General features: G+C 41.3%; 1 protein-coding gene across 1 annotated transcript in view; it reads right to left on the reverse strand.

Annotated features, from left to right (window-relative positions):
• Nucleotides 1-11,206: 11,206 nt before the first annotated feature.
• LOC126100409 (DNA replication ATP-dependent helicase/nuclease DNA2-like) overlaps nt 11,207-26,344 on the reverse strand; it is a 176,999-nt gene continuing 161,861 nt past the window's right edge. Inside the window, exons 17-20 of the mRNA XM_049911003.1 lie at nt 24,285-24,455; nt 20,659-20,814; nt 20,493-20,567; nt 11,207-12,592 (exon numbers count right to left, since the gene is read on the reverse strand). Of these exons, the coding sequence (XP_049766960.1) occupies nt 12,326-12,592; nt 20,493-20,567; nt 20,659-20,814; nt 24,285-24,455 (669 nt within the window). The 3' untranslated portion in view covers nt 11,207-12,325. The remainder of the gene's footprint in view (nt 12,593-20,492; nt 20,568-20,658; nt 20,815-24,284; nt 24,456-26,344) is intronic.

Below are 26,344 nucleotides of genomic sequence, written 5' to 3' on the forward strand. Positions count from 1 at the left end.
CATCACTTTTAGTGGACATTTCACCGAATTTAGTTGACATCTCTTTATGGAATTGATCATTTTTAGTTGAAATTTGCTTCGTCACCTCCATTAAATTGTGAAGATATCTGGTATTTGAATCTTTTACTTGGCTGGTAGTAGGATCAACCATGGGATTAATTACTTCAGTTTCAGCATGCAATTCAGTTTCATGACACAAAGCGCCTACACCATCTACAGCAGTGGTTGTCAACCTACAGCGCATGGGCCGCATGTGGCCCAGATCATGTTTCCATGCAGCCTGCGACCCGACCCTCCTCGGCTTCACGCAGGTAGCATTAGTTATCAACTTGTCTGGCATAGCAATGTTTTGTTTACGGAAACTACGTAGAATTGTGATTAAAGTTGGGGAAGTGATTAGATAACTGAAAACCATCCACCACTTTCATTTAACGCGCCACTTGCTGGTGTTCTGCAGCGCTAAGGGCATGAGCAGCCTGCTAGCCAACAATGTGAGCCGTGCATCAAATGTGCCATGTGCCCACAGCTGGTCATTTGACGGCGGCACACTTGTTCCGCAGCTGCCTCATTGTTAGCTTTGTCATGTCAGTGTGTCAGTCATGAACCAAGTTTCGGTACCCCTGAGCATTCGTTGTGTATTGAGTATATTTGTGCTCATATTTGGTGATATAATTATTAGTGGAATAAATAACGTCTGATGTACCCTCAAGTACAGTGACTAAGAGAAAAATAAGTGAAGAGGAAAGAAGTTTCCAAGAAATATAGGAAGAAGAGTTTCGCTTTGTAAGTGGACACAAAGAACATACTGCTACTTGCTTAATAAGCTGGGATACGATTGCGGGACTGAAGAGATACAATATTTCAACACTACACAAGTAAGCACAATTCATTTACAGTAGCTTTTCCTTTGAATTCAAATGAAAGACAGGAAAAAAATGCTCGTCTAAAACCTACCATTCATCATCAACAAAACGTTATGTTAGCAGCAGTTGGGCAAAGTGAGGCTGTCACAAGAGCATCATACCAAGTATGTAATATTCTGGCAAAAAATATGAAAGCTTTCATTGATGCTGAATTAGTGAAGCAAAGTATGATGACTGTTTCTGAAACTTTGTTTCGAAATTTCTCCAACAGTAAACAAATATCAGCTGAAATAAATAAGCTCACACTTTCAGAATCTACCTGTCGACATCATATAAAAGATATTTCAAAATATATGTTTGAGGCACTAATTAATAAAGTCAAACTATGCAAATACTTCAGTCTTGCATGTGATTCCAGTACAGATTTAGCTTCGATGGCTCAGTTTTCATTATTTGTGCGTTACTGCACAAATGATGGGGCAATAGAGGAAGATTTTTTAGCAATTATAACCATGAAAGGTAACACAAAAGGATGTGATTTTGTGGATGCAATTAAAGAATTTGTAAAAAAATGACTATCTATGAGCAAATTAATATCAGTATGTACACATGGTTGTCCGTCAATGACGGATGTCAACAATGATTTGATATCACTGATTAAGAATTTGCCAAATTTACTCTCCATTCACTGCTTACTGCATCAAGAAAGTTTGGCACGTCAAATTTCAAATACCAAATTGAAGAATGTTATGCAAATGGTTATAAGCGTTATAAATTTCATTCGTGTCCGTGAACTTAATCACCGAAAATTTAAAGAACTTCTGCAGGAATTGCAAGCTTGTTACAGTGATGTTCTCCTGCATACTGCTGTCAGATGGCTAAGGAAAGGAAAAGTGCTGGAACTGTTTGCCAATTTGAAATCTGAAATTATTTTATTCTTACAACAAAATGGCAAAAATTATCCTGAACTTGATGATGATGAATGGTGGACACTTACAGCTTTTTTGACCAATATTACACAAAAATTCAACACACTTAACTTGGAATTACAAGGACCAAACAAGATAATTGGGCAAATGACTAACAAAATATTTGCATTTGAAGCCAAACTGCAATTATATATAAATGAACTCGAAGTAAAAGATCTGTCTAATTTTCCAACTGTTGCTGTGATCCAATCAGGCTTAATTATCACCGAAACTATTTACTAAAACATGAAAGAATATTTGGAAGCCTATTTGGAAGAAATAACAAACAGATTTGCAGATGTTAGAAATATTCGAAGCTGTTTCATTCTCATAGAGAACCCTTGGCATGCTGGACATGATGATCTCAAATTATTCTGCCAATTTGGATTTCCTAAAACCAATTTGCTAAATGAAATACTTGAACTTCAGCATGACACACAGCTTAAAGCTCTGTTTATAGAAGATCGTGAAACACAACAGTACACTGAATTTTGGAAATGTGTGCCTAACATAACAATTTATGACTGTGCACAGTTCATTTTAACACTATTTGCTTCTACTTACTTGTATGAAGCTTCATTTTCAAAAATGAAGTACTGGAAGATAAATATCGTAATCAGTTGCCCAGTCATTTAGAAGACACAATGAGAATTGCATGCAGCCCAAATGACACAGATAATGTTCAACATCACAAGTCACATTAATGAAAAATTATATATTTGTATTTACGTTTGTTTTGCAATTATAATGAATAAAAACCAGATTCAATAAGAGACCTGTAGCTTTCTTATAAAACCTGTTGCATGTGCAGTGCATCTGTCTTTCTTATTTTTTAAAATTTCTTATTTATTTCTATATTTTTTGAAAATTTGATATTAATGCAATTATAATAAAGTTTTTGTAGCCATTTGAATAATGTAATATAATATGTTAATAACACATCTATCTCATCTTGCATGAAAGTACTTTAAAATAAATTTCAGGAACAAGATACAATGATCCCAGATTTGTTTTTGGTAGTGGCTCAAAATTACTAATTTTTCTTCCCTTTACCCTTCATATGCTCCTGCCTAGCTACATGAATATTGTAAGATTATGCAAGTCATGTGAATTTTATTTTTACAGATAATTATACTGGAATGAATTAGTCAGATGCACTGTAGGCTTTTTTCCAGTTTATTGAAATTTGATCAGCAGCATTTTATGCAATTTTCAACATTCGTAAACATGGTGACAGTCATTCTGTGAATGGCACATGTCATCATTGACTCATGCTACCACAACGATTATTCCAATCAGTCTCAACACTCGACTCCTGTGAAGACTGACTAAAAATGTAATTGTTGACAAAGTGACAACTACTCGTATGTCTCCTATGAATATGTCCCTCATAATCTAATATTTGTCAAACTAGCAGACAGGTATATAAAAATATTTTTCCCTGAATTGCAGAATTTCAGTGTCATAAACATGGCTTATTGTTGTCAGCAACTGCACAGCAATGTTATTTGGTGAAGGAGTCACATACGTCCAACAGTTGCAAGTGCTTCGTTTCCAAAAGTACTATTTCATTTTAACAGGTGCTAATGTTTACAGTTTCCGAAGAACGATAAATGATATATATCCAAATCCGGTAAAGAATAAATGGTTTGCAGATGACGGCTGTACCTGTCTACTTTGTCAAATGATAAATATACTGGAAGAATTGTAAGTAGGAGCGCGGAAGTTGTTCTATCACCTTTACATGTGCCACTTGGTACAGGGGCAGATAGATTTGTCATTATGGTGGGAGGGGATGTAATAATGGAAATGTTTTCTTGTTTGTTTCTCAGTGCTCCCAACCAATGGGTGCATGTGCCTCGTACCAATTATGAGGGTAACCCCTAAAGTAAGGTCTCCTATTTTTTTATAAGTACATAAACCTGTTTATTTCTACGGTTTACATCAGTTTACAGCTTGAACATTTAGCTTTTTTTTGCCGTAATCACCGTTTCTGTCTATGCATTTTTGTAGATGGTGGCAGTTTTTGTATGCTCATGTCATACCAGCTCGCCGCCATGCTGTTCAGAAAGTTATGAACCTCTTCCTTCACCTCGTTGTATCGCTTTCCGGACAAATGTTCTTTTAACCTAGGGAGCAGGTGATAGTCGCTGGGCGCCAAGTCAGAGCTATAGGGTGGGTGGGTGATTTTGTTCCACTGAAACTGTTGCAGGAGAGCAACAGTTGGCTGAGCGATGTGTGGGCAAGCGTTGTTATGGAGAAGGTGTACACCCTTGCTCAACATTCCTTTTCTCCGGTTCTGAATTGCCAGTTTGAGTTCTTTCAGAGTCTCACAGTACCTGTCAGTGTTAATTGTGGTCCCAGAGGGCATAAAGTCGACCAACAATACCCCTTTCTGATCCCAAAAAACAGTTGTCATGACTTTACCGGCAGACTGTATTTGTTTGAATTTCCGCGGCTTTGGCAAAGATGGATGTTGCCCCTGGTGTGATTGTTGCTTAGTCTCAGGTGTAAAGTGGTATGCCCAGGTTTCGTCACCCGTGACAATTGAGTTCAGAAAGTTGTCCTGTTCAGCTGCAAGGTGGTGAGGAAATGTGCGGGAAGCATCAACTCGTTGCTGCACGAGGTCCTCACTCAGTATGTGTGGCACCCAATCTTGCACCCACCTTCCGGTAGTTCAATGTTTCTGTTAACTCCCTACACCACTTACGAACATTTTTGACATCCATGCACGACTCATCATACACTTCCGTCAATTGGCGATGGACTTCAATCGGCGCTGTGCCCTTTGCATTCAAAAACCGAATAACTGCGCGCAATTCGCACTTGGCGGTAACATCCAATGAGAGCTCCATTCTCAATGGCTGCCAAGCCAAGACTGAGTGCCTCAGGGTGGCATGCGCATGTTTACACACAGCGCGTAAAGCACTCTTCATAGCGGTATGACCAACAGCCACAGAAACGGAGTTCTGTACTTATAAAAAAATAGGAGAGCCCTTACTTTTGGGATTACCCTCGTATCAGGCTTAAATGAAAGTGCATTGGATTGATGAGTACGCATTATAGAGACAGTCATATGTGGTACATACTTGTTAAAAGAAATAGTCGTTAGCTCTTAAAAGGCTTAAATGAAAGTGTATTGGATTCATGAGTACACATTATAGAGACAGTCATATGTGGTACATACTTGTTAAAAGAAATAGTCGTTAGCTCTTAAAAACGTACGTACGTGTGTGTGTGTGTGTGTGTGTGTGTGTGTTTTTATCCCCCACTTCTCCTCCTAAACCTTCGGATCGATTTCAACCACACTGATACACATATTATTTGCAATCTGTAAAGAAATATTGTGGGGTAAGCAAAGGCAACGTCTTATTAGGGCGAGGGATGGTAATGTGGAGGGAGAAGGAGGAGGAGGAGGAGGAGGAGGAGGACATGGACACACACATAGGGGGAGGGTGAAATGGACAGATAAAGGGGTGAACAGATGGTGAATGAGGGGAAAGTCGAGATTGACAACAGAGTGTGAGGGAAGGAAGAGACAGAATAACATAAGATTGGAATAAATTCATATCTAGCCAATGCCAGGTAACTCATCGAGTATGAAATAAAATTAAGGCTGTTGTAGTTCAGTCAAGTGAGTGGAAGAAAAATGACTTTCAAAAAATGTAGAAAACAGCTGTGACCGTGTCTCATGTTACATAATACATTTAAGTATAAGTTCATTTGCTGTTATTAACCATCTGTTCACAAAGACAACGCAGCAACATTTCATTGGGCAATTACACTGTTACAATTTAGGGTTATTGAGGGTGGCAAAAATCTGAAACAGAGAACATTCTACATGTAATGGTCCGAATGGTATTGTCTTTAATAAGTGCTAGAAAGTCTGTGCTAAACCTCTCACTTCTTTACTATAGCTAGTCTATTGGAGGTTCATAACACACCTTTCATAGGGTTTTCCAGTTAATAAAAAGATCTGGAAATCTGCAGCCTGAGGTGCCACATCTTATTGTTAGTTTTGGCCCTTGAGCACAAAAGTTGGACGACCACTGATCTATAGCCAAATCACTGAATTCAGAATCAATGGCATCAAATTCTATTTTATGTAGTGTTTCTGGTTTCATTTTGGACAGTACCCAGATTTTTGCCGTAACACATAAAATGACTGCAATCACTTAATCCAAAATAGTATCAGTGCACAAATGATTAATATTGCTGAACAAAAATGTGTTCGAATACAATGTTAAAATTCTCCTCTAGGACTGGATGGTTGAGGATAATGACTAACGAAGGTTGAGACCAGGGGGGTTATGGGAATGTAGGATATATTGCAGGGTGCAGGGAAAGTTCCCATCTGCGCAATTCACAAAAGCTGGTGTTGGTGGGAAGGTACTCAGAACCCTGGTGGAGAATGTAATTTTCAACTATCTCTCATTGTGCCCTGAAATGAGATGTCCTGCCCGCTATCCTTACCACCACTCCCACACTAGTATTCTGCCGATTGCCGAACCTACACAATATTCTCATCTGTCCCTACACAACCCATGCTCCCAACACCTTGCCTCATGGCTCATATCCCTGTAATAAACCTAGCTGCAAGACCTGTCCCACACATCAGCCCACCATCACCTACCCCATCAAAGGCAGGGCTACCTGTGAAACAGTCACGTGATCTACAAGATCAGCGGCAACCACTGTGCTGCAGTCTATGTGGGCATGACAACCAACAAGCTGTCTGTCCACATGAATGGCCACTGGAAAACTGTGGCCAAGAACCAAGTGGACCACCCTGTTGCTGAACGCACAGCACAACATGGCATCCTTCATTTCAATGAGTGCTTCACAGCCTGTGCCATATGGATCCTTCCCACCAATATATCCTGTGTGCCTGTAACCCACCAGGCCTCAACCTTCATTAGTCATTGTCCACATCCATCCCACCCCTTCCCTGTTCCCATTCTAGCACTACACAGCTCTCATTCAACCATCGCACCCAGTCCTTTTACATCTCTTCTTTTCCACTACATCCCCCCTCATTCCCAACCTCTCCCCTGCCCTCTGACTCCATGTAGCTACCTTCCTTTCTCTCTCTCTCTCTCTCTCCATGTCATCCCTGTGTGATCTTCAGCAGCACTGTACTGTCTGGCACCCCCACACTACTATCCCTCACCCTCCATGCCCCAGCCTCCTTATACCCACCCAGTTGCCACTCCCATCAAGGACTGGTGCTGCTGCTCGCAGAGTGGCGAGACTGCAGTTTTGTGTGTGTGTGTGTGTGCTATTTTTGATGAAGGCCACACTGGCTGAAAGCTTATTTGTGACAGTCTTTTTGTTGTGCCTACCTGGGACTCAACATCTCCACTATATGGTGAGTAGCAACTTTCCTTTTCCAGGATGAAATTTTCACTCTGCAGTGGAGTGTGCCCTGATATGAAACTTCCTGGCTGATTAAAACTGTGTGCCAGACCGAGACTCAAACTTGGGACCTTTGCATTTCACGGGCAAGCACTCTGCCAGCTGAGCAACCAAGCACGTCACACAACTTCTCCCCACAGCTTTAATTCTGCCACTACCTAAGTTTGGAAGATAGGAGACGAGGTACTAGCGAAATCAAGACTGTGGGGATGGGTCGTGAACCGTGCTTGGGTAGCTCAGTTGGTAGAGCATTTGCCCGCAAAAGTTTCAGAGTTTGAGTTCTGGTCCGGCACAAAGTCTTAATCTAACAGGAAGTTTCAACTTTCCATTTCATAATATTATTACTTCACATATTAATAATAAAGGATATTGGTACCTTTTCTTAGAAATGAGACATATTTCAACTTATTATTATTATTATTACTATACCAAAATTACAGAGCAAGGGAAGTTGTGTTCTTACATGATGCAAGACATAAGAAAAGGATAGGACTATCAGTTGCTTTGTGCTTCAATTATTTACTAAAGATTGAAAATGAAAGTCTTAATGATGATATACATTACTTGTACTAGAGAGTACAATTTGATCTCCGAGTTTGAGAGAGAATGGTCAGTTTGTTACAGTACCACAGCAACAAATTTTGCTACAGTGTGGGGCTCTCAACTAAATCAGTGACGCTGCTGTGGTGCCACTGTATCAAAGTTTGCCCTGTACAAAACAATGACAGTGTGGGGTAACCACTAAAATAGTGCCATCAAGTAAACAGCTTACATGCTGTTACAAACTTCACACAACTTTATAACTGTTGTTAATTCTTTATTCAGCCCTGAGGTTGATCTGCTACAGTTCTCCATTCCACTCCCTTGCTGCAATCCATTGAATTCAGCCTGATTTGAGCATTCTATACAACATGAATGTTCTGCATAATATACTTCAGTACGTAGCACACTTTGAGAACATGTTAAGGACATATTTCCAAGTTGAGTACCACTAGAGTTTGTGTCACAATTTGACAAGAAGGGTCCGGTTGGTAGGACATGTCCTGAGGCATCAAGGGATCACGAATTTAGCATTGGAGGGCAGCGTGGAGGGTAAAAATTGTTGAGGGAGACCAAGAGATGAATACAATAAGCAGATTCAGGATGATGTAGGTTGCAGTAAGTACTGGGAGACGAAGAAGCTTGCACAGGATACGAGTAGCATGGAGAGCTGCATCAAACCAGTCTCAGGACTAAAGATCACAACAACAACAACATGTAGCACACTTTGAGAACATGTTAAGGATAGATTTCCAAGTTGAGTACCACTATGGAAGCTTATAGGGAAATCGTATTATCACCCCCTACATAGAACACACGAAGGGTTGGAGCACACGTCCATTCAGCATACTTGAAATCACTTCTACATTTGTCAGTTACTTTCCGCACAATACAGGGTTATTACAAATGATTGTAGCGATTTCACAGCTCTACAATAACTTTATTATTTGAGATATTTTCACAATGCGTTGCACACACATACAAAAACTCAAAAAGTTTTTTTACGCATTCACAAATGTTCGATATGTGCCCCTTTAGTGATTCGGCAGACATCAAGCCAATAATCAAGTTCCTCCCACACTCGGCGCAGCATGTCCCCATCAATGAGTTCGAAAGCATTGTTGATACTTTAAACTGCGCATATCATCGCCGAATGGAGTTAGCAGTTGGTGGATCTTTGTTGAACTTCGTCCTGAAGTGTCGTTGCACTGTTATGACTGACTGATGTGAGTGCATTTCAAGCACGACATACGCTTTCTCGGCTCCTGTCACCATTTTGTCTCACTACGCTCTCGACCACTCTGGCGGCAGAAACCTGAAGTGCGGCTTCAGCCGAACAAAACTTTATGAGTTTTTCTACGTATCTGTAGTGTGTCGTGACCATATGTCAATGAATGGAGCTACAGTGAATTTATGAAATCGCTTCAATCATTTGTAATAGCCCTGTATAATATAATTGATCCTCCTGACCAAGAAATTTCAATCCAGTCACAAATTTTGTAAACTGGTGTGGTACCGAGTTGAATGCTTTTTGGAAGTCAAGAAATACTTCGTTTGCCCAGACTCTCTTCATCTATGGCTTTCACGATTTTGTGAGAAAAGCTTGAGTTTCAAATGTCTGATGTTTCCAAAATCCATGCTGGTTGACATGCACAAGATTATTCTGTTTGACACAGCACACTGTTTCAACTCAGATTATGTTCTAAGATTTTCAACACATGGATACCAATGTTACTAGGTGAACGTTTTGTGAATTACTTTTGCTATCCTTGTAGATGGATCACATTTACAGCATCTGAATTATGGACACCTTGTTTGTACATCTTTGTTCATCCTGTGATACACATGTGCCATAATATTATACATAAAATCTGGCAAACAGACAGTTCAGTATTCTGACAAGTCTGTTAATGCATTCCCTGCCAAATCAGTTAACAGGGCAAGAGTGTCATGTTATATGGCCTAATAGCTTGTCACATGTGGAAACAGTGCACCACCATATGCCAGGTAAAACTACTCACCTTATCATGAATGCATGGGGAGTCACATGCACAGCCTCTGTAGGTGAAGAGGCAAGTTTGGCAACATACTGATGAATTGAACTACTACTTGAATTTTTTATTGACTTACAGTTTCCAAGAAATGCACATTTATAACAAGTCCAGAATTTATTTTACCCTGTAAGAAATGATGTTTGTGAAAATACTCTGTTTTTATAAAGTTTTTTAAGAGTACTGAGTATTTCCCTTTTTGTCTTCAGCATATATTGATGTATCCAGATGCATGTAACAAGTGTTTTTATTATATTTGAAAAGCATCATTTTTGTGCCAGTAATGCAGGGGACTTGGTCATTTTATATAGATAGGCTACAGATATCAACCATGAAATCGTTTCATAAAGGAAGAGTAGGTATACTGTACGCAAGCACTGTTTTAACAAACTGTAATGCGGCTGCAACAGAAGGAAAAGGAATGGTAGCCAGGAAGGAAAAGAATGATTTCTTAAATTAAAAGGAAGGTCAGCATTGGCCATAATATTGATGTTTTATTGATAGCAGAATTGATTTTCGATCACATGGTGATCATATTCAGTGCTGTACAAATTAAACTAAAACACTGGTATCAAGTTATCAATAACCAAAACTGAGAAGCGATCACAATAAGGATCTAGGATTTTGAGTGGGATGTATAAAGAAGTGCGCTCTGAAGACTACAGAAATACTGGTTTAGTCTCAATATTATTTACTACTTTAACATAATGATACAGTTCAAAGCAGACAGTATAAAATCGGTTATTGTGATTGCTTCTCAGTTTTGGTTATTGATAACTTGATACCAGTGTCCGAGTTTAATTTGTACAGCACTGAATATGATCACCATGTGATTGAAAATCGATTCTGCTATCAATAAAACATCAATATTACGGCCAACGCTGACCTTCCTTTTAATTTAACAAACATGGTCGTTGTGTACACAGCACTCCATGGAGTCGCCAATCAATAGAATGATTTTTTATTTTGGTCCAACAGTTTAATGAGAACACATTCAACCTGCTGTGATGGGATCAGAACAGACAAATCAGTATCTCACTAGTAATATTTGAGTGAAGAATTTTGGAGTACAAGGAAATCATGACACTGCAGACTCAATGACTGAAGAAATAAATGAAGATATGGAAGATCTAGGATTTTGAGTGGGATGCATAAAGACGTGTGCTCTGAAGACTACAGAAACACTGGTTTAGTCTCAACATTAAATACTACTTTAACATAATGATACAGTTCAAAGCAGACAGTATAAAAATATACAGAAATATTGTAGTTGAGAGAGCTGACATACACAACACTTCACCTGTGACTATATAAGTAGTAAATTACAACAGCAAGCATTTGAAATATTTTATTTATTTAAGAAAAATGCAAAAATATAAATAGCAATCTTTTTATATTAATACATGTAAGTGCAAACAGTGTATGAAAATATATAAAAATCTGTACAAAATATACATTCATAGGTAAATGTCAGTGCAAAAGCACACCCTGTTGACAAGTAATGTTCACAATGATAATGTAGATATAAGTATATAATTTCATCCCTTTTCAGACAACATAAATAATGCTTAAGGCATTCATAAATAAGTCAGTATTTGATAGGCACATGAAACTGACACAGCAGCATGCTTCATTCCATACCAGACAGAAATTATAGATAAACTAGTTTACAATATAAATAATATAATCACAAAGATTTCTCATATTTGACGGACACACATACTAATTGTTTTACTTCATACTTTGAGACCAAGTGATTCAACAATGCATTATTGGAATGTCATTTTGTTAAAGGAAACCCCAGGAGAAAATCAGCAATTAATTATAGTTATGTAAGTCAAATTATTACAAACTGCAGACACAATTACTGCAGTGAATGGGGCTGATTTTAGGTGAACATGTGAAATTAATTAAGGATCAAATGTGAAACATGAGACACTAACTTTTCTGGGCCTCAGAGTCAAGAGCAGGTGTTTCAGTTTATGCAATCTAGAATACATGATACAGTTTTTGCTACCTACTGAAGCTAGAAATACCCAATTTGTGTGTCAGAAACACAAGCAAGAAATGTTTACATTCCACAATTATTCTGCTTGACTGAACTAAAGGTAAGATTTTCATTAAATCTTGAGAACTAAATGTTCTATTCTGCTTGATAACAAAACAGTAAAAATGTAACAGCCATATTACAAAAAGAAAAGTATATTTTGTAATGCAGCTGTTTGCAACGTAAAAAATGAAATTTTTTAGCTCATTTCTGACTACAATTGTTGTCCACACACTTTCTTTTTAAAGTATGGCACCACTTTTTAACTGTAATATTGACAGTGGAAAAAACAGTGTAGTATTACCTATCCATCCATAGGTTTCAAAATTATAGTTAACTGCACTGATACACAATATGAAGCAATGAAAGGGAAACTTGTTTTGTATCTTGATAAGTGATGAAGTACAAGAATTTTCAAAAGTTCTGTTCATTAAGTTACTATCAATTTTCATTCACAGATTTAACAGTGACAGGTTTCGATTTGACACCAAGTTTACTGAATACATTTTCTACAAGTGGTTTCCATAAAAATTCTTTGCTATTATCATGTACAGAAAGTACCAGTCCTTTCTTGTCCAAAAGTTCAAATGCTCGAAAAAATGGTTTATGGTGTTGCAAAGTTTCACGATCGCCAAACATTACCAACTTATGCTTAGCACGCGTCACAGCAACAGTCAATCGACGTATGTCATCAAGGATGGCAGTATCCTGTAATAAAAAAAAAATAAAAAAAAATTATTTTCAATTTGAACATTCTCCTTCATTCCTTTAAAACCTATTGGTTGTTCCTAGACACTGACTAAAATTCAAGGTGCAAAATGTTAACAAAGGAAATAAAAATTGATAATGACACTGACACAGCTTTTCAGGTCCAAGTTTTAGTGTTGATGTACTGGAATAGCAATTGTTTATCATCCATTCAAATTACTTCAAATGTCATGTTCACATTCTCAATTAACTCCCTAAGTCTGGACTCAGTCCTACTGAATGGCTTATTTAATAATGATTGCAGCAGTCAAAACCATGTTATAAATCAAATGAAGCAGTATGCACTCTAAGACAACTTTACCCACTCTTCAAATGTATCAACAACTTTCTAAGTTAGAAGAGTATGAAAAATAATTTGCACTTTTTCTTGGCCCAATAGCATATAGCTCATATAACTAGCTCTGTCACCGAAAATTACAAAAGTTGAAGCAAATGGTGTATATTATCAGCAGCCATCAACCATCGCATTAAAAAACATTTCCATGCACAAGCGTCCAGTGACATGGTTTAATTTATATGTTTATAGGTTATTTGGTTCACAAGCATGTACCAATTACCTACAGTCTCCATCCCTACATCCGAATCTCCACTCCTATCCCTCCCTCTATTCTTTCTCTCAACAATCAGACTCTTTACTCATTAATGTGGATGCTATGCATCCTCTTACAGTCTATACCAACATCTGACACCAACTGCACAACCCCCTCCTAAACGATGTTGGCCAACCACATTCCAGCCTATGAATGTTTACAGTTTATACACCAAATCTACAAAAACTCCACAAAATTTCCATGGGGAAGCCCAGTATGAGTTTCTACTCATCAACCTTCCGGATACCATGAAGGGTACAGGGTGCACCCATCTGCAGGTGGTTGCTCATGTCGGCACCAATGATGTGTGTCACTATGGATCGGAGGAAATCCTCTCTGGCTTCCGGCTGCTATCTGATTTGGTGAAGACTACCAGTCTTGCTAGTGGGATGAAAGCAGAGCTCACCAACTGCAGCATCGTCGACAGGACTGACTGCAGACCTTTGGTACAGAGCTGAGTGGAGGGTATGAATCAGAGGCTGAGACGGTTCTGTGACCGTGTGGGCTGCAGATTCCTCGACTTGCGCCATAGGCTGGTGGGGTTTCGGGTTCCGCTGGACAGGTCAGGAGTCCACTACATGCAGCAGGTGGCTAAACGGGTAGCAGGGGTTGTGTGGCGTGAGCTGGGTGGTTTTTTACGTTAGATGGCCTCGGGCAAGTACAGAAAGGGCAACAGCCTCAAAGGGTGCGGGGCAAAGTCAGGACAGGCGGGAACCAAGCAGCAATTGGTATTGTAATTGTAAGCTGTCAAAGCTGCATTGGTAAAGTACCGGAACTTCAAGCGCTGATAGGAAGCACCAAAGCTGAAATCGTTATAGGTACGGAAAGCTGGCTGAAGCCAGAGATAAATTCTGCCGAAATTTTTACAAAGGCACAGACGGTGTTTAGAAAGGATAGATTGCATGCAACCGGTGGTGGCGTGTTTGTCGCTGTTCGTAGTAGTTTATCCTGTAGTGAAGTAGAAGTGGATAGTTCCTGTGAATTATTATGGGTGGAGGTTACACTCAACAACCGAGCTAGGTTAATAATTGGCTCCTTTTACCGGCCTCCCGACTCAGCAGCATTAGTGGCAGAACAACTGAGAGAAAATCTGGAATACATTTCACAGACATTTTCTCAGCATGTTATAGTCTTAGGTGGAGATTTCAATTTACCAGATATAGACTGGGACACTCAGATGTTTAGGACGGGTAGTTGGGACAGAGCATCGAGTGACATTGTACTGAGTGCACTATCCGAAAATCACCTCGAGCAATTAAACAGAGAACCGACTCGTGGAGATAACATCTTGGACCTACTGATAACGAACAGACCCGAACTTTTTGACTCTGTAAGTGCAGAACAGGGAATCGGTGATCATAAGGCCGTTGCAGCATCCCTGAATATGGAAGTAAATAGGAATATAAAAAAAGGGAGTAAGGTTTATCTGTTTAGCAAGAGTAATAGAAGGCAGATATCAGACTACCAAACAGATCAAAACGAAAATTTCTGTTCCGACACTGACAATGTTGAGTGTTTATGGGAAAAGTTCAAGGCAATCGTAAAATGCGGTTTTTCCGGAAGGCGTTTGATACAGTTCCACACTGTCGCCTGATAAACGAAGTAAATATATTGCTTCCCCCATCTTATACCTCCCGAGGAGATCACGAATGTAAAATAAGAGAGATTCGAGCGCACATGGAGGCTTTCCGGCAGTCATTCTTCCCGCAAACCATACGTGACTGGAACCGGAAAGGGAGGTAATGACAGTGGCACATAAAGTGCCCTCCGCCACACACGGTTGGGTGGCTTGCGGAGTATAAATGTAGATGTAGATATAACTGAGATGTTGAGTCACAGAGAGGCACAACAAAAAGACTCACAATTATAGCTTTCGACCATTTAAGGCCTTTGTCAACAGTAGACACACAAGCACATGCATTCACGCAAACGCAACTCACACACATGACTGCAGTCAAAGGCAACTCATCCTACACTGCGAGCACACCAGTGCATGATGAGAGTTGCTAATGGTTGGTTATAAGGAGGAGGCCGGAGTGGGGAGGGGGATGGTTAGTATGATGGGTGTGGCAGACAGTGCTGCAGGTGAGAGGCGCGGGGGGCAGGGGAGAGGCGGGGGGGCAGGGGAGGGGCGGGAGGGGGCAGGGGAGGGGCGGGGGGGCACTGGAGGGGCGGGGGGGGCACTGGAGGGGCGGGGGGGCACTGGAGGGGCGGGGGGGCACTGGAGGGGCGGGGGGGCACTGGAGGGGCGGGGGGGCACTGGAGGGGCGGGGGGGCACTGGAGGGGCGGGGGGGCACTGGAGGGGCGGGGGGCACTGGAGGGGCGGGGGGCACTGGAGGGGCGGGGGGCAGGGGAGAGGCGGGGGGCAGGGGAGAGGCGGGGGGCAGGGGAGAGGCGGGGGGCAGGGGAGAGGCGGGGGGCAGGGGAGAGGCGGGGGGCAGGGGAGAGGCGGGGGGCAGGGGAGAGGCGGGGGGCAGGGGAGAGGCGGGGGGCAGGGGAGAGGCGGGGGGCAGGGGAGAGGCGGGGGGCAGGGGAGAGGCGGGGGGCAGGGGAGAGGCGGGGGGCAGGGGAGAGGCGGGGGGCAGGGGAGAGGCGGGGGGCAGGGGAGAGGCGGGGGGCAGGGGAGAGGCGGGGGGCAGGGGAGAGGCGGGGGGCAGGGGAGAGGCGGGGGGCAGGGGAGAGGCGGGGGGCAGGGGAGAGGCGGGGGGCAGGGGAGAGGCGGGGGGCAGGGGAGAGGCGGGGGGCAGGGGAGAGGCGGGGGGCAGGGGAGAGGCGGGGGGCAGGGGAGAGGCGGGGGGCAGGGGAGAGGCGGGGGGCAGGGGAGAGGCGGGGGGCAGGGGAGAGGCGGGGGGCAGGGGAGAGGCGTGGGGCAGGGGAGAGGCGTGGGGCAGGGGAGAGGCGTGGGGCAGGGGAGAGGCGTGGGGCAGGGGAGAGGCGTGGGGCAGGGGAGAGGCGTGGGGCAGGGGAGAGGTGGGGAAGGGGGGGGGGGGGGAGTAGCAGAAAAGAAGAGAAATAAAAAGACTAGGTGTGGTAGTAGAATGACAGCTGTGCTGTGTAGTGCTGGAACAAGCCCCTTCCCAGGCTGGTTGGGTGACGACAGTCCCTGTTGTCACCCATCCAGTCCCTTCCCTGTTCCCATTCCAGCACTACACAGCCGTCATTCCACCACCACACCTAGTCTTTTTATTTCTCTTCTTTTCTGCTACATCGCCCCCCCCCCCCCTCCCCTGCCTTCCGTCTAACCTGCAGCACTGTCTGCCACATGTACTATACTATCGCTCCCCACCCCAGCCTCCTCCTTACGCCCACCCTGTTACCACTGCCATCATGCATTGGTGCTGCTGCTTGAAGTGTAGTTTAAGTTGCCTGTGACTGCAGTTGGTGTGTGTGTTATGTTTGCATGAGTTTGTGTGCGTGTGTGTATTATTGACAAAGGCCTTAATGGCCGAAAGCTGTAACTGAGTCTTTTAGTTGTGCCTGTCTGCATTTCAATGGTGAGTAACAACTTTCCTTCTCATAATATTGTTATTTTCCATCCTGGATATTCCATTGTTTGATTCAGTACGAGTTTCTGTTGGATGCAACAATAGAGAATAACTCTTGGCCAGTCAGTCTCTTGAAAAGCAGCAAACAGGTTCATAGTGACTGGACGCATACCTGTTCAAGTCATATTATGTCACTAAGCAGAGTGTGCATTATGAGAACTGTTCACAATGAATACTTCATTTATGAAGTTAGGGAAGTGCTCCTTGGTTCTGTAACACCCAATAATATAGTGATGTTAACTTTCAAATGTTAAATAACTGAGAACTACTATGCAGATGTGTGTCTTTTGTGGTCAAGTGGGAGATGGAAGTAGAAGGAATTATGCAGTAGCTTGTGTGAAACCACGTCTACAAATAACTTCTAAATGGGAGGTAAGCAACAGATACTAGATATTAATACATATTTCAAACATTAGAACAATTATACTTTGTACATATTACAGATCATAGATATGATGAGGTATTTTGTACATTCCACTGCAGACTACCACCAAGGTACCTTCTTGCACCTACCTGTTTACTGACCACATAGAGAAATCCTTACTCCCCATTCTGCACTTCAGTCGTGCCTATTTCAGATTTTTCACAATTTTTATGTACGACGAACACAAAACCTACTCTTTCCTCCAGAACTTTAATGTTTAATCCCAATTCAACTTCGTCTGACACTCGCCAATTGAATAAGCTACTCTTCCAGATGACGATCCATAAAATTCTCTGTGTGCTTCAAAACTTACATCCTTTTCCAACAGCTGTCACTTGTTTCACAGTGAAACATCCTTCCCACATAGCCTTGACAATGCAGGTGAGAGCTGATGTTATTCAGATATGCTGATAATCTTAACAGAACCTTACTAACAACAGTTTGTGGTGCTTTGAAGGAACAGATTTCCCTTGTCATTTCTTTCCAGAACACCAACAAAACAGTTATCACCGTAAACCAGTCACAAAAAGTTCCCTATTCACCCAATATCGGTGTAGCCTTGAAAAATTTTACCACGTTTTTCACCACTGCCTTGACTTTATCTAGTTGTGTCCCGAGATGTGAAGGATACCCTAACCGAAATTCTACACTCATCCCTCAAGCTAGTATTCCGTTATACAATTAACCTATACGATGTTGCCAGAATGAGATTTTCACTCTGCAGTGGTGTGTGCACCGATATGAAACTTCCTGGCAGATTAAAACTGTGTGCCAGACTGAGACTCTAACTTGAGAACTCTGCCTTTCGTGGGCAAGTGCTCTACCAACTGAGTTACCCAAGCACGAATTGCGACCCATCCTCACTGCCTCAATTCTGCCAGTACCTCGTCTCCCACCTTCAAAACTTCACAGAAGCTCTTATGTGAACTTTGCAGAACTAACACTCCTGGAATAAAGGATATTGCGGAGACACGGCTTAGCCACAGCCTGGGGGTGCTTCCAGAATGAGATTTTTCAAGACGATTTTATTGTCCATCCCTATGCCTCCCTTACTCCCAATCCTATGCTCCATGACTCATTTCTCTGAGGACAAACAAGGGGTAAGCCCTGTGTCATACATACAGCCATGCATCACTTCCTACAGCAGCTGAGTCACAGGCATTTCCTGTTCAATCAAAGGATGGGTCACATAGGAATATAGTCATCTTATTCCAACAGTGATGCAGTTACTGTGAAGCATTGTATCCAAGTACAGCAGTTACCACTGCTAGGAAAAGAAAGCAAGTGTAATGTTAGACAAAGTATACAGATGGTATAACAGAGGCACTAGGAATTAAAGTTTCTGGGACATCCAGATGAGATGAGTGATAACAACAACCAGGTGGAAAAGTGCCCATGCTACATCTGCTGGCAGGAATTACAATCCCAGAGGGTCTTACAAACACCACACATTAACCATCAGGAGCAATACATTCAAAACATCCAGATTATTTTAGAAAAATTACAATCTTTAGAAGCCCTTCTGAAGAGTCTGGTGTTAGCGAAACTATGACAGGCACTATATAAGAAGACAGCACAAACAGCCCATGAAGTTAGAAGCAATTGTTACCAGAAAGCAGTCACAGTTAATAGTCATTGGGAGCAGTTCCACAGCCGACTCTCAAGGCACTTTGCTGCAGTAAAGATTCTGCAAAGTCTGTGAATGGACTAGTAGCAACAAGTAGTATTTGATATGTTCTGTCTGTCAGAATAGAGGGAAGAACAAGTGCTGTCTTGCATTTGTCTCCAGTTGTGGTTAAAGTATCTGACTGCATATTGGAGGAAAGAATTGCAAGCAGACTGTTCATCTCCGACAGATCAAGGTAGAGTGAAGAAGAATGAAGAAACTGTGAGTTTCTGGAAAGGCCGAACACACAGAGTGGCTGGGTGCAGTCATTGATTTTCAAAGAGGTACAGCCACTGTAAGAAACCTTTCTGAACAAGATTAAATTACTGTGAAAATCAATAGTTTTTTGACTGAATCCTTAAGGAGGAGGAGGATATTGGTGTTTAACGTCCCGTCGACAACGAGGTCATTAGAGACGGAGCACAAGCTCAGATTAGGGAAGGATGGGAAAGGAAGTCGGCCGTGCCCTTTCAAAGGAACCATCCCGGCATTTGCCTGGTGTGATCTAGGGAAATCACGGAAAACCTAAATCAGGATGGCCGAACGCAGGATTGAACCGTCGTTCTCCCGAATGCGAGTCCAGTGTGCTAGCCACTGCGCCACCTTGCTCGGTCCTCTGAATCCTTAAGCTTTTGCACTCTCATTCAAGTTCCATGAATCAGAACTTATTGTTCCCATTCCAGAATCGCCTGTGCTAAGCAACCTAGGAGACTTTCTCCCTCTTACTCCATTAAAGGTGACTCAGTAGACCTCAACCTATATGAAAGTATTGCCGTCAACATCCTGACAGCACTACAAAGGCCATGTCTTCACCCAAGCTGATGGCACGACTTGTACCAGGATGTGACACAGCAACTACCCTGCTGTCTACACCTCAGATTGGTTACTAGCCAAACTTTCTCCCACCCTTCCTGGCTCTCCTCCTTTAGTTTTGTCTCTTGGCACCAATGGCTTTCTTTAGGCCACTGCTACTGAGAGCTACATGTCTAACCGTTCCTACTTTCCAATGTCATTCAGATCCTTCTTTGCCTTGCGCATTTCACATCTGTGTGTGTGTGTGTGTGTGTGTGTGTGTGTGTGTGTGTGTGTGTGAGTGAGAGAGAGAGAGAGAGAGAGAGAGAGAGAGAAGGAAAGTGCTGAGGGCAAGAGAACTCCAGAGAGGATGCAGAAATGGATACTTAGATTACAAGAAGAATAATACAACATTTGAAAGCCAGTGCCATTTTCTCAACTGTTGCATCTATCTATGTAATCAGTTACCTATCTTCAGTTATGTTTTTACTGCAGGAAGAGGAAATGTTTAGTGCCAGGAGTTTACGACCCTGTGTCTTTCTCAATGCTGTCACCCATTCACTACCACATAGTTTGATATAACTAGTTCAGTTGTTGTAATGCAGACTGAACTGGTCCATATGTATAACTTTATTATTTGTTATTTACAGGTTTTAAATATAAGTATGTATGCCAGAGACTAGAGTGTCACAAGTAAGTCACATGTAGATCTGTACCCTGAATACAATATTCTGAATTTTAATGGAAACCTTTGCATATTTAAATTGTTGAAAAAGATGTGTATGTTTCCATTGGTATATTCTTACAAGCTTGCAGCTGTACCTTTATTTCATCCTCCTCTTCTTTCTTCAGACTGGCTGTCTCATTGTCTTTGGCAGAGTTTTTAGCAATTGATTTCTGTTAACAGATAATAATGAATTAAAGTTTACAGCAAAATATACTGGAGCTAACTCTTCTCAAATAAGAGCTGAGAATAGAAACAACTAACCTTACTACGTGTACATGACAAAAGTATAACAGATTTGTCACGTCCTTGAAACTGATCAACAGTGTTGACCTCATGAGAAGGCAGTGCTTTCCTTATCAAATTAACTTGTGCTCTGAATGGTGCAATGATTCCAATATCTTTTGTATCTACACCACCCTGTAACCAGTAACAAAATTTCATTGTGTAAATTATGGCCAAGCAAAACCAGTGAAACATATCACTAATTATGTGGCATTATTTATAAAATTTACAAACATACATGACTGATACACATGCACGAAAAAGCAAATGGCAGGTGTTGGTTTACCGAGCATTCTGACACAATTCACCCATACATAACATTAACAGCAAAAACAACCAACCTTAGATCTGAAACTTCCTGGCAGATTAAAACTGTGTGCCGGACCAAGACTCGAACTAGAGACCTTTGCCTTTCGCGGGCAAGTGCTCTACCAACTGAGCTACCAAAGCACGACTCACGCCCCATCCTCACAGCTTTAATTCTGCCAGTACCTCGTCTCCTACCTTCCAAACTTCACAGAAGCCCTCCTGCGAACCATGCAGAACTAGCGCTACTGGAAGAAAGGATATTGCGGAGACATGGCTTAGCCACAGCAAAGGTCCCAGGTTTGAGTCTCAGTCCGGCACACAGTTTTAATCTGCCAGGAAGTTTCATATCAGCGCACACTCCACTGTAGAGAGACAAATTTCATTCTAGAAACAACCCCCAGGCTGTGGCCAAGCCATGTCTCCGCAATATCCTTTCTTCCAGGAGTGCTAGTTCTGCATGGTTCGCAGGAGAGCTTCTGTGAAGTTTGGAAGGTAGGAGACGAGGTACTGGCGGAATTAAAACTGTGAGGACGGGGCATGAGTCGTGCTTGGGTAGCTCAGTTGGTAGAGCACTTGCCCGCGATAGGCAAAGGTCCCGACTTCAAGTCTTGGTCCGGCACATAGTTTTAATCTGCCAGGAAGTTTCACACTCAGCGCACACTCCGCTGTAGAGTGAAAAATTTCATTCTTGGAACCTTAGATCTATTTAATTTACTAAACGTCTTTCTTTAATGAACTTTATTGGCATTTTACAGCAAACAATACACTCATTACAACTGCTTAAGTTAGCAACTACAGTTAGATTTTAGACACAACTATTTGTGGACAGAAGTATACAATTACTATGCATCAGCAATTGTCGTCTGTGGGAAGTGCTGTTCTCAAGTTTACTGTACAGACAACCATCACAGACATATTTCTATCAGCAGAGAGGAATACTAATATCTACAGACACACATTCTAATGAAAATCGCACTGATTACAAGATAAGTTGGGAAAGGTGTAGACTACTACTGCCGATCATGACCACCTGTTAGTGAACTGACATTCAATTATAATGCAAGGCAGGGTCTCTCAAGAACCTTACAGTAGGGCTGGTAATGCTAAACTGCAATAAGATGAGTGCGATGCTGGACTGTGTGGGTACACACATAGTCATACATACATGCCTGTGCATGCATGCACTTAGATTTTTATGTCTTGTGTAGAATCACAAAACTGTGGACACTTTTACTCTAACTCCTACTGCTTTCGCAATGACAAGTGATGTCAAACTGTATTATGTAAAATATCTGAGAAAGAGAATGTCCACATATTTGTGATCTCCACTGAGCAAAATGCAATGTAGAAAATGTGATACTAATACAATGATGTGCACAACTTAAGGACAAAAGCAACTTTTGCATCACGTTTCACTGTCAAGTAAAACAGCTTGGTGGAACTTGGACCATACATAGAAAGGCTGCTGCAATACAGTACAGTACAGTACAGTACAGTACAGTACAAAAAGTAACTGAGCAAAATATGCAATGAGATGACCAGCAATGATGCTATTATCCAAAGACGACTACGCTGAAATCAGTGCGATTCATGACGGTCCACTGGACATTGCAGATGGTGGGATGTGGGTCTTAATAATGTGTGTGGTCACCACAGATGGCAATGCATGCTCTGCAATGTGCTCCCATGTTGGTAAGGACTGCTTGTGGTAGGGCATTCCATTCCTCCACCAGCATGGTCAACAACTGCTGAATGATCATTGGTGCCTGTTGATGTGCTGCAATACATCTCCCCAATTCATCCCACCCTTGCTCAATAGGATTTAAGCTGGGGGAATGGGCAGGCCAGTCCATTTATCAAATATCCTCTAAATCCAAGAGCTGCTCCATCTGTGCTGTTCCAAGTGGTTGTGCAGTGCCATCCATAAAAATGAAGTCTGGCCCAAATGTACTCTTGAGATGATGCACATGGTAGTACAGTGTCACAATAAAGTTGATCATAGGGTGTACCATGTTTAAGATTTGGAAGCTAATACGCCCATTCAACATTACACATGGACCACCAAAACTATCACTACTGGGCGTACCCTCATGTGGCGAGAGGCGGGAACACCTCATGCACCAGGAACATTATTGAACATGACCATTGTGGTAGTCCTGGTGTTGTTGTGTGGGTGCATGTTGTTGTCTTTGGCACTGCGTGGGTATCTCCACATCCAAATCTTTGAACACGGTAACACTCGCCAGTCAGTATTATTTGACACTGTACTCCTTCCCCTGTGCATCTTTTCTGGAGTGCGTTTTACCCTGACTTAATTTTTACAGATGACAATGGGTGATCACATTGAACAGTGCAGGTGGAGCAGCTCTTGGAATGAGAAGCTGTTCAGTGAATGGGCTAGCCTGCCCGTTCCAGTGAACTAAAAATGGAGAAATGGAAAGCCCTACCAAAGAACTCTTTACATACCTCGTGGCCAACATGGGAACATGTTGTTGTGCATATACTGCAATCCGTGGTGATCACATACCTTTTTACAAACTGTGTTTTGCCTTTTGTAACGCCAAAGGAACCAAAACGAATTCTCGTGACTCGCATGTAAATATTGTCCTTGAATGAAAGTGTCATTTCTATTTGTCTCACTGCATATTTTGTCAGTTACCTTCTCTACTATACTGCACCAGTTCTTTCTATGAATGGTCCAAGCTTCATCAAGCTATGTTACTTAGTGGTGACATGTCATGTGAAAGTTACTTTCATTGTTTAGTTTTGCACACCACAGTATATCAGCAACATATGAAACAAATTAGTTTTATACCGACTTCAATTTTTACTATGCAGGGAACCAAAAATACAAATTTAGTTTTTTTGAGTTAGCATCCTTTCGAAAATGGTCACCTATTTCGCAATCAAAAGTTCTGAGAGACAGACCGCTTCACATGGACACCATGGAGAGATGGTTACAGGATCAAGAAATTACACTTAATGTCAATAAAATTGCAACATTATAAACTGATGTCAAAAGTATGCGGTGTACGCTGTCAATCTGTAGGTGACTATGTTAAAACAGTAATTCTGGAGAAAATTTCCTCATGTGACAGCCAGACACTGGTCAAAATATAAGTTTACTAAATGACATTTCTTATGATCGCCTGTGATACAGTGTCGCATTTCATAAAAGAACTCTAGGACAATTAAGAAATTAACTTTTGCAGTGTTGACAGCAATGACACTAAGAACAACAACAACTACTACTACTACTACTACTACTACTACTACTACTACTAAAAGTTACTTACTTTCTCCCAAATGCTGGTCACTGCAGCCAGAAGTGCAAGCTCATGAATGTTGGTGCATCTACCATTTTTGTTGCTGTTTTCTTCTAATAATGGAACTACACCTGTGTCAACAAACAACACAGCATCTGGCATATCTGGAGAAACAATCCTTGACATCCATTGTGGAACCTTCTAAACAAATAACGAAAATGTTATGTCTGGAATCTCATAATGTAATAAGAAGTACCATTTCTAGAAAAATGCAGTTATAGGAACATGTTATGAATGAGACTTAACACTTTCAATATGAAAAGCAATTTAACAATACTACTTTTATTATTATTGTCATCAACATATGTCTCCTTTAATATGGTATTGGTTCACATGTTGCTTAGGTTCCATATTATTGCTGGGAATTGGGAAGCTGTACTGCTACAAATTCTCACAGCTTGCCACCGCTCTTAAAGTCAACACATTGAGCAACACGCAATAAATAAAAGTTCTATCTAGGAAAAGCTAATCCAACATGAGTTTCAACTTTATTCATCACACAGTCTCCCTACCAAAAAACAATCGTTAGTATGTACAGTAAAACTCTTTGGCTAGTAATTATATGAACACGTGATATGATTACCAATGCGCAGTTTGTAACATTTCTCCCTTGAAGACTAATGTCAGAAGTACCCAAAAGCAAAAAAAATTTCCCTCTCCTTTATTCTGCAAACTGTATTACATCTGCTCATCAATACAATTTAGTGCACCTAAACTTTAAAAAAAGGGAAAGCTTACAATGTTAGTAAGTGTTTAGCCTTTTAAGATGAGGCAAGCTGGTGATTTTGTACCCTCAACATAAGACTCATATGATAGGCGGATTTTTATTATACCTGAATGGTCAATATTCGAAGACTTCAAGGGCATTATTTTGTTTAGCAAATAAGTTATTACATAATTAATAAATGAAAACAATTTTGTAAATATTTTACATGCAACCTCATGATGAGAGACCAAGTTAAATTTTGAAACTTCGTGGCAGATTAAAACTGTGTGCGCTGGACCAAGACTCGAACAAGGAACCTTTTCCTTTTGCGGGCAAGTGCTCTACCAACTAAGCTACCCAAGCGTGACTCACAACCCATCCCCACAGCTTCAATTCTGCCAGTACTTCATCTCCTACCTTCCAAACTTCACAGAAGCTCTTCTGCGAACTTGGTAGAGCACTTGCTCATGAAAGACAAAGATCCCGAGTTCGAGTCGCGGTCTGGCACACAGTTTTAATCTGCCAGGCAGTTTCATATCAGCCCACACTCCGCTGCAGAGCAAAAATCTCACTCTCGAATAAAATTTGACTTATTTGGTACAGAAATCTTTTTGAATGGTTTTAATTTTGATATGCCCTACAATTTATAATTGTTGACTTTCACTAAATTGGTTGCAAGTGATAGATACATTCATTTGTATGAAGTGCTAGAACCCCTCTGCTAGGAGACAGTTTGTGATTACAACCAGTCAGATAATGGCAACCTAAGAGTTATTTAGAGTGCCTTTTTTTTATGGATGCTGCATGTTGAATTCTCAGATACTGTAGCCATTATGCAGCTTGGCTATCAAATAACCAGCATTACATGTCTTTAATGACAGAAGATAAATTACATAGATTTTACAAGTCAATGTATCTTGAAGACAACAATACAAAACTAACATGGTGAAAGATATGTTTTGGATAGCAAGTGGTAGCAGATATAATTACAAATAAAATCTAATTAAAATACATGCTGTAGATGTACTTCACACTGTTCTAACAACAATCTGTTTTTGAATTTCAAAGAAAAACTTAAGCAAAACAGATCACTTTGATTGCACATGCAAGCAAGTTGGCCATAAGCAATGAGTTCAAGATAAAAAAGTGCATTACAAGATACTTCCTTTCGAGCACTTTTATATCACTCACAATTGGTTAGGCAGAGGTATTGTCAATTGTTGCAAGCTGAACACAAGAAACAGTAATGCTATTTCCCACTGATGGTTTCTACCCTACAAAATAATTTTACACACCTTGTACACTGTCTTGTTAGTCTTAGTGT

Source organism: Schistocerca cancellata, chromosome 9, assembly GCF_023864275.1.
Source record: "Schistocerca cancellata isolate TAMUIC-IGC-003103 chromosome 9, iqSchCanc2.1, whole genome shotgun sequence".
Classification (NCBI taxonomy): domain Eukaryota; kingdom Metazoa; phylum Arthropoda; class Insecta; order Orthoptera; family Acrididae; genus Schistocerca; species Schistocerca cancellata.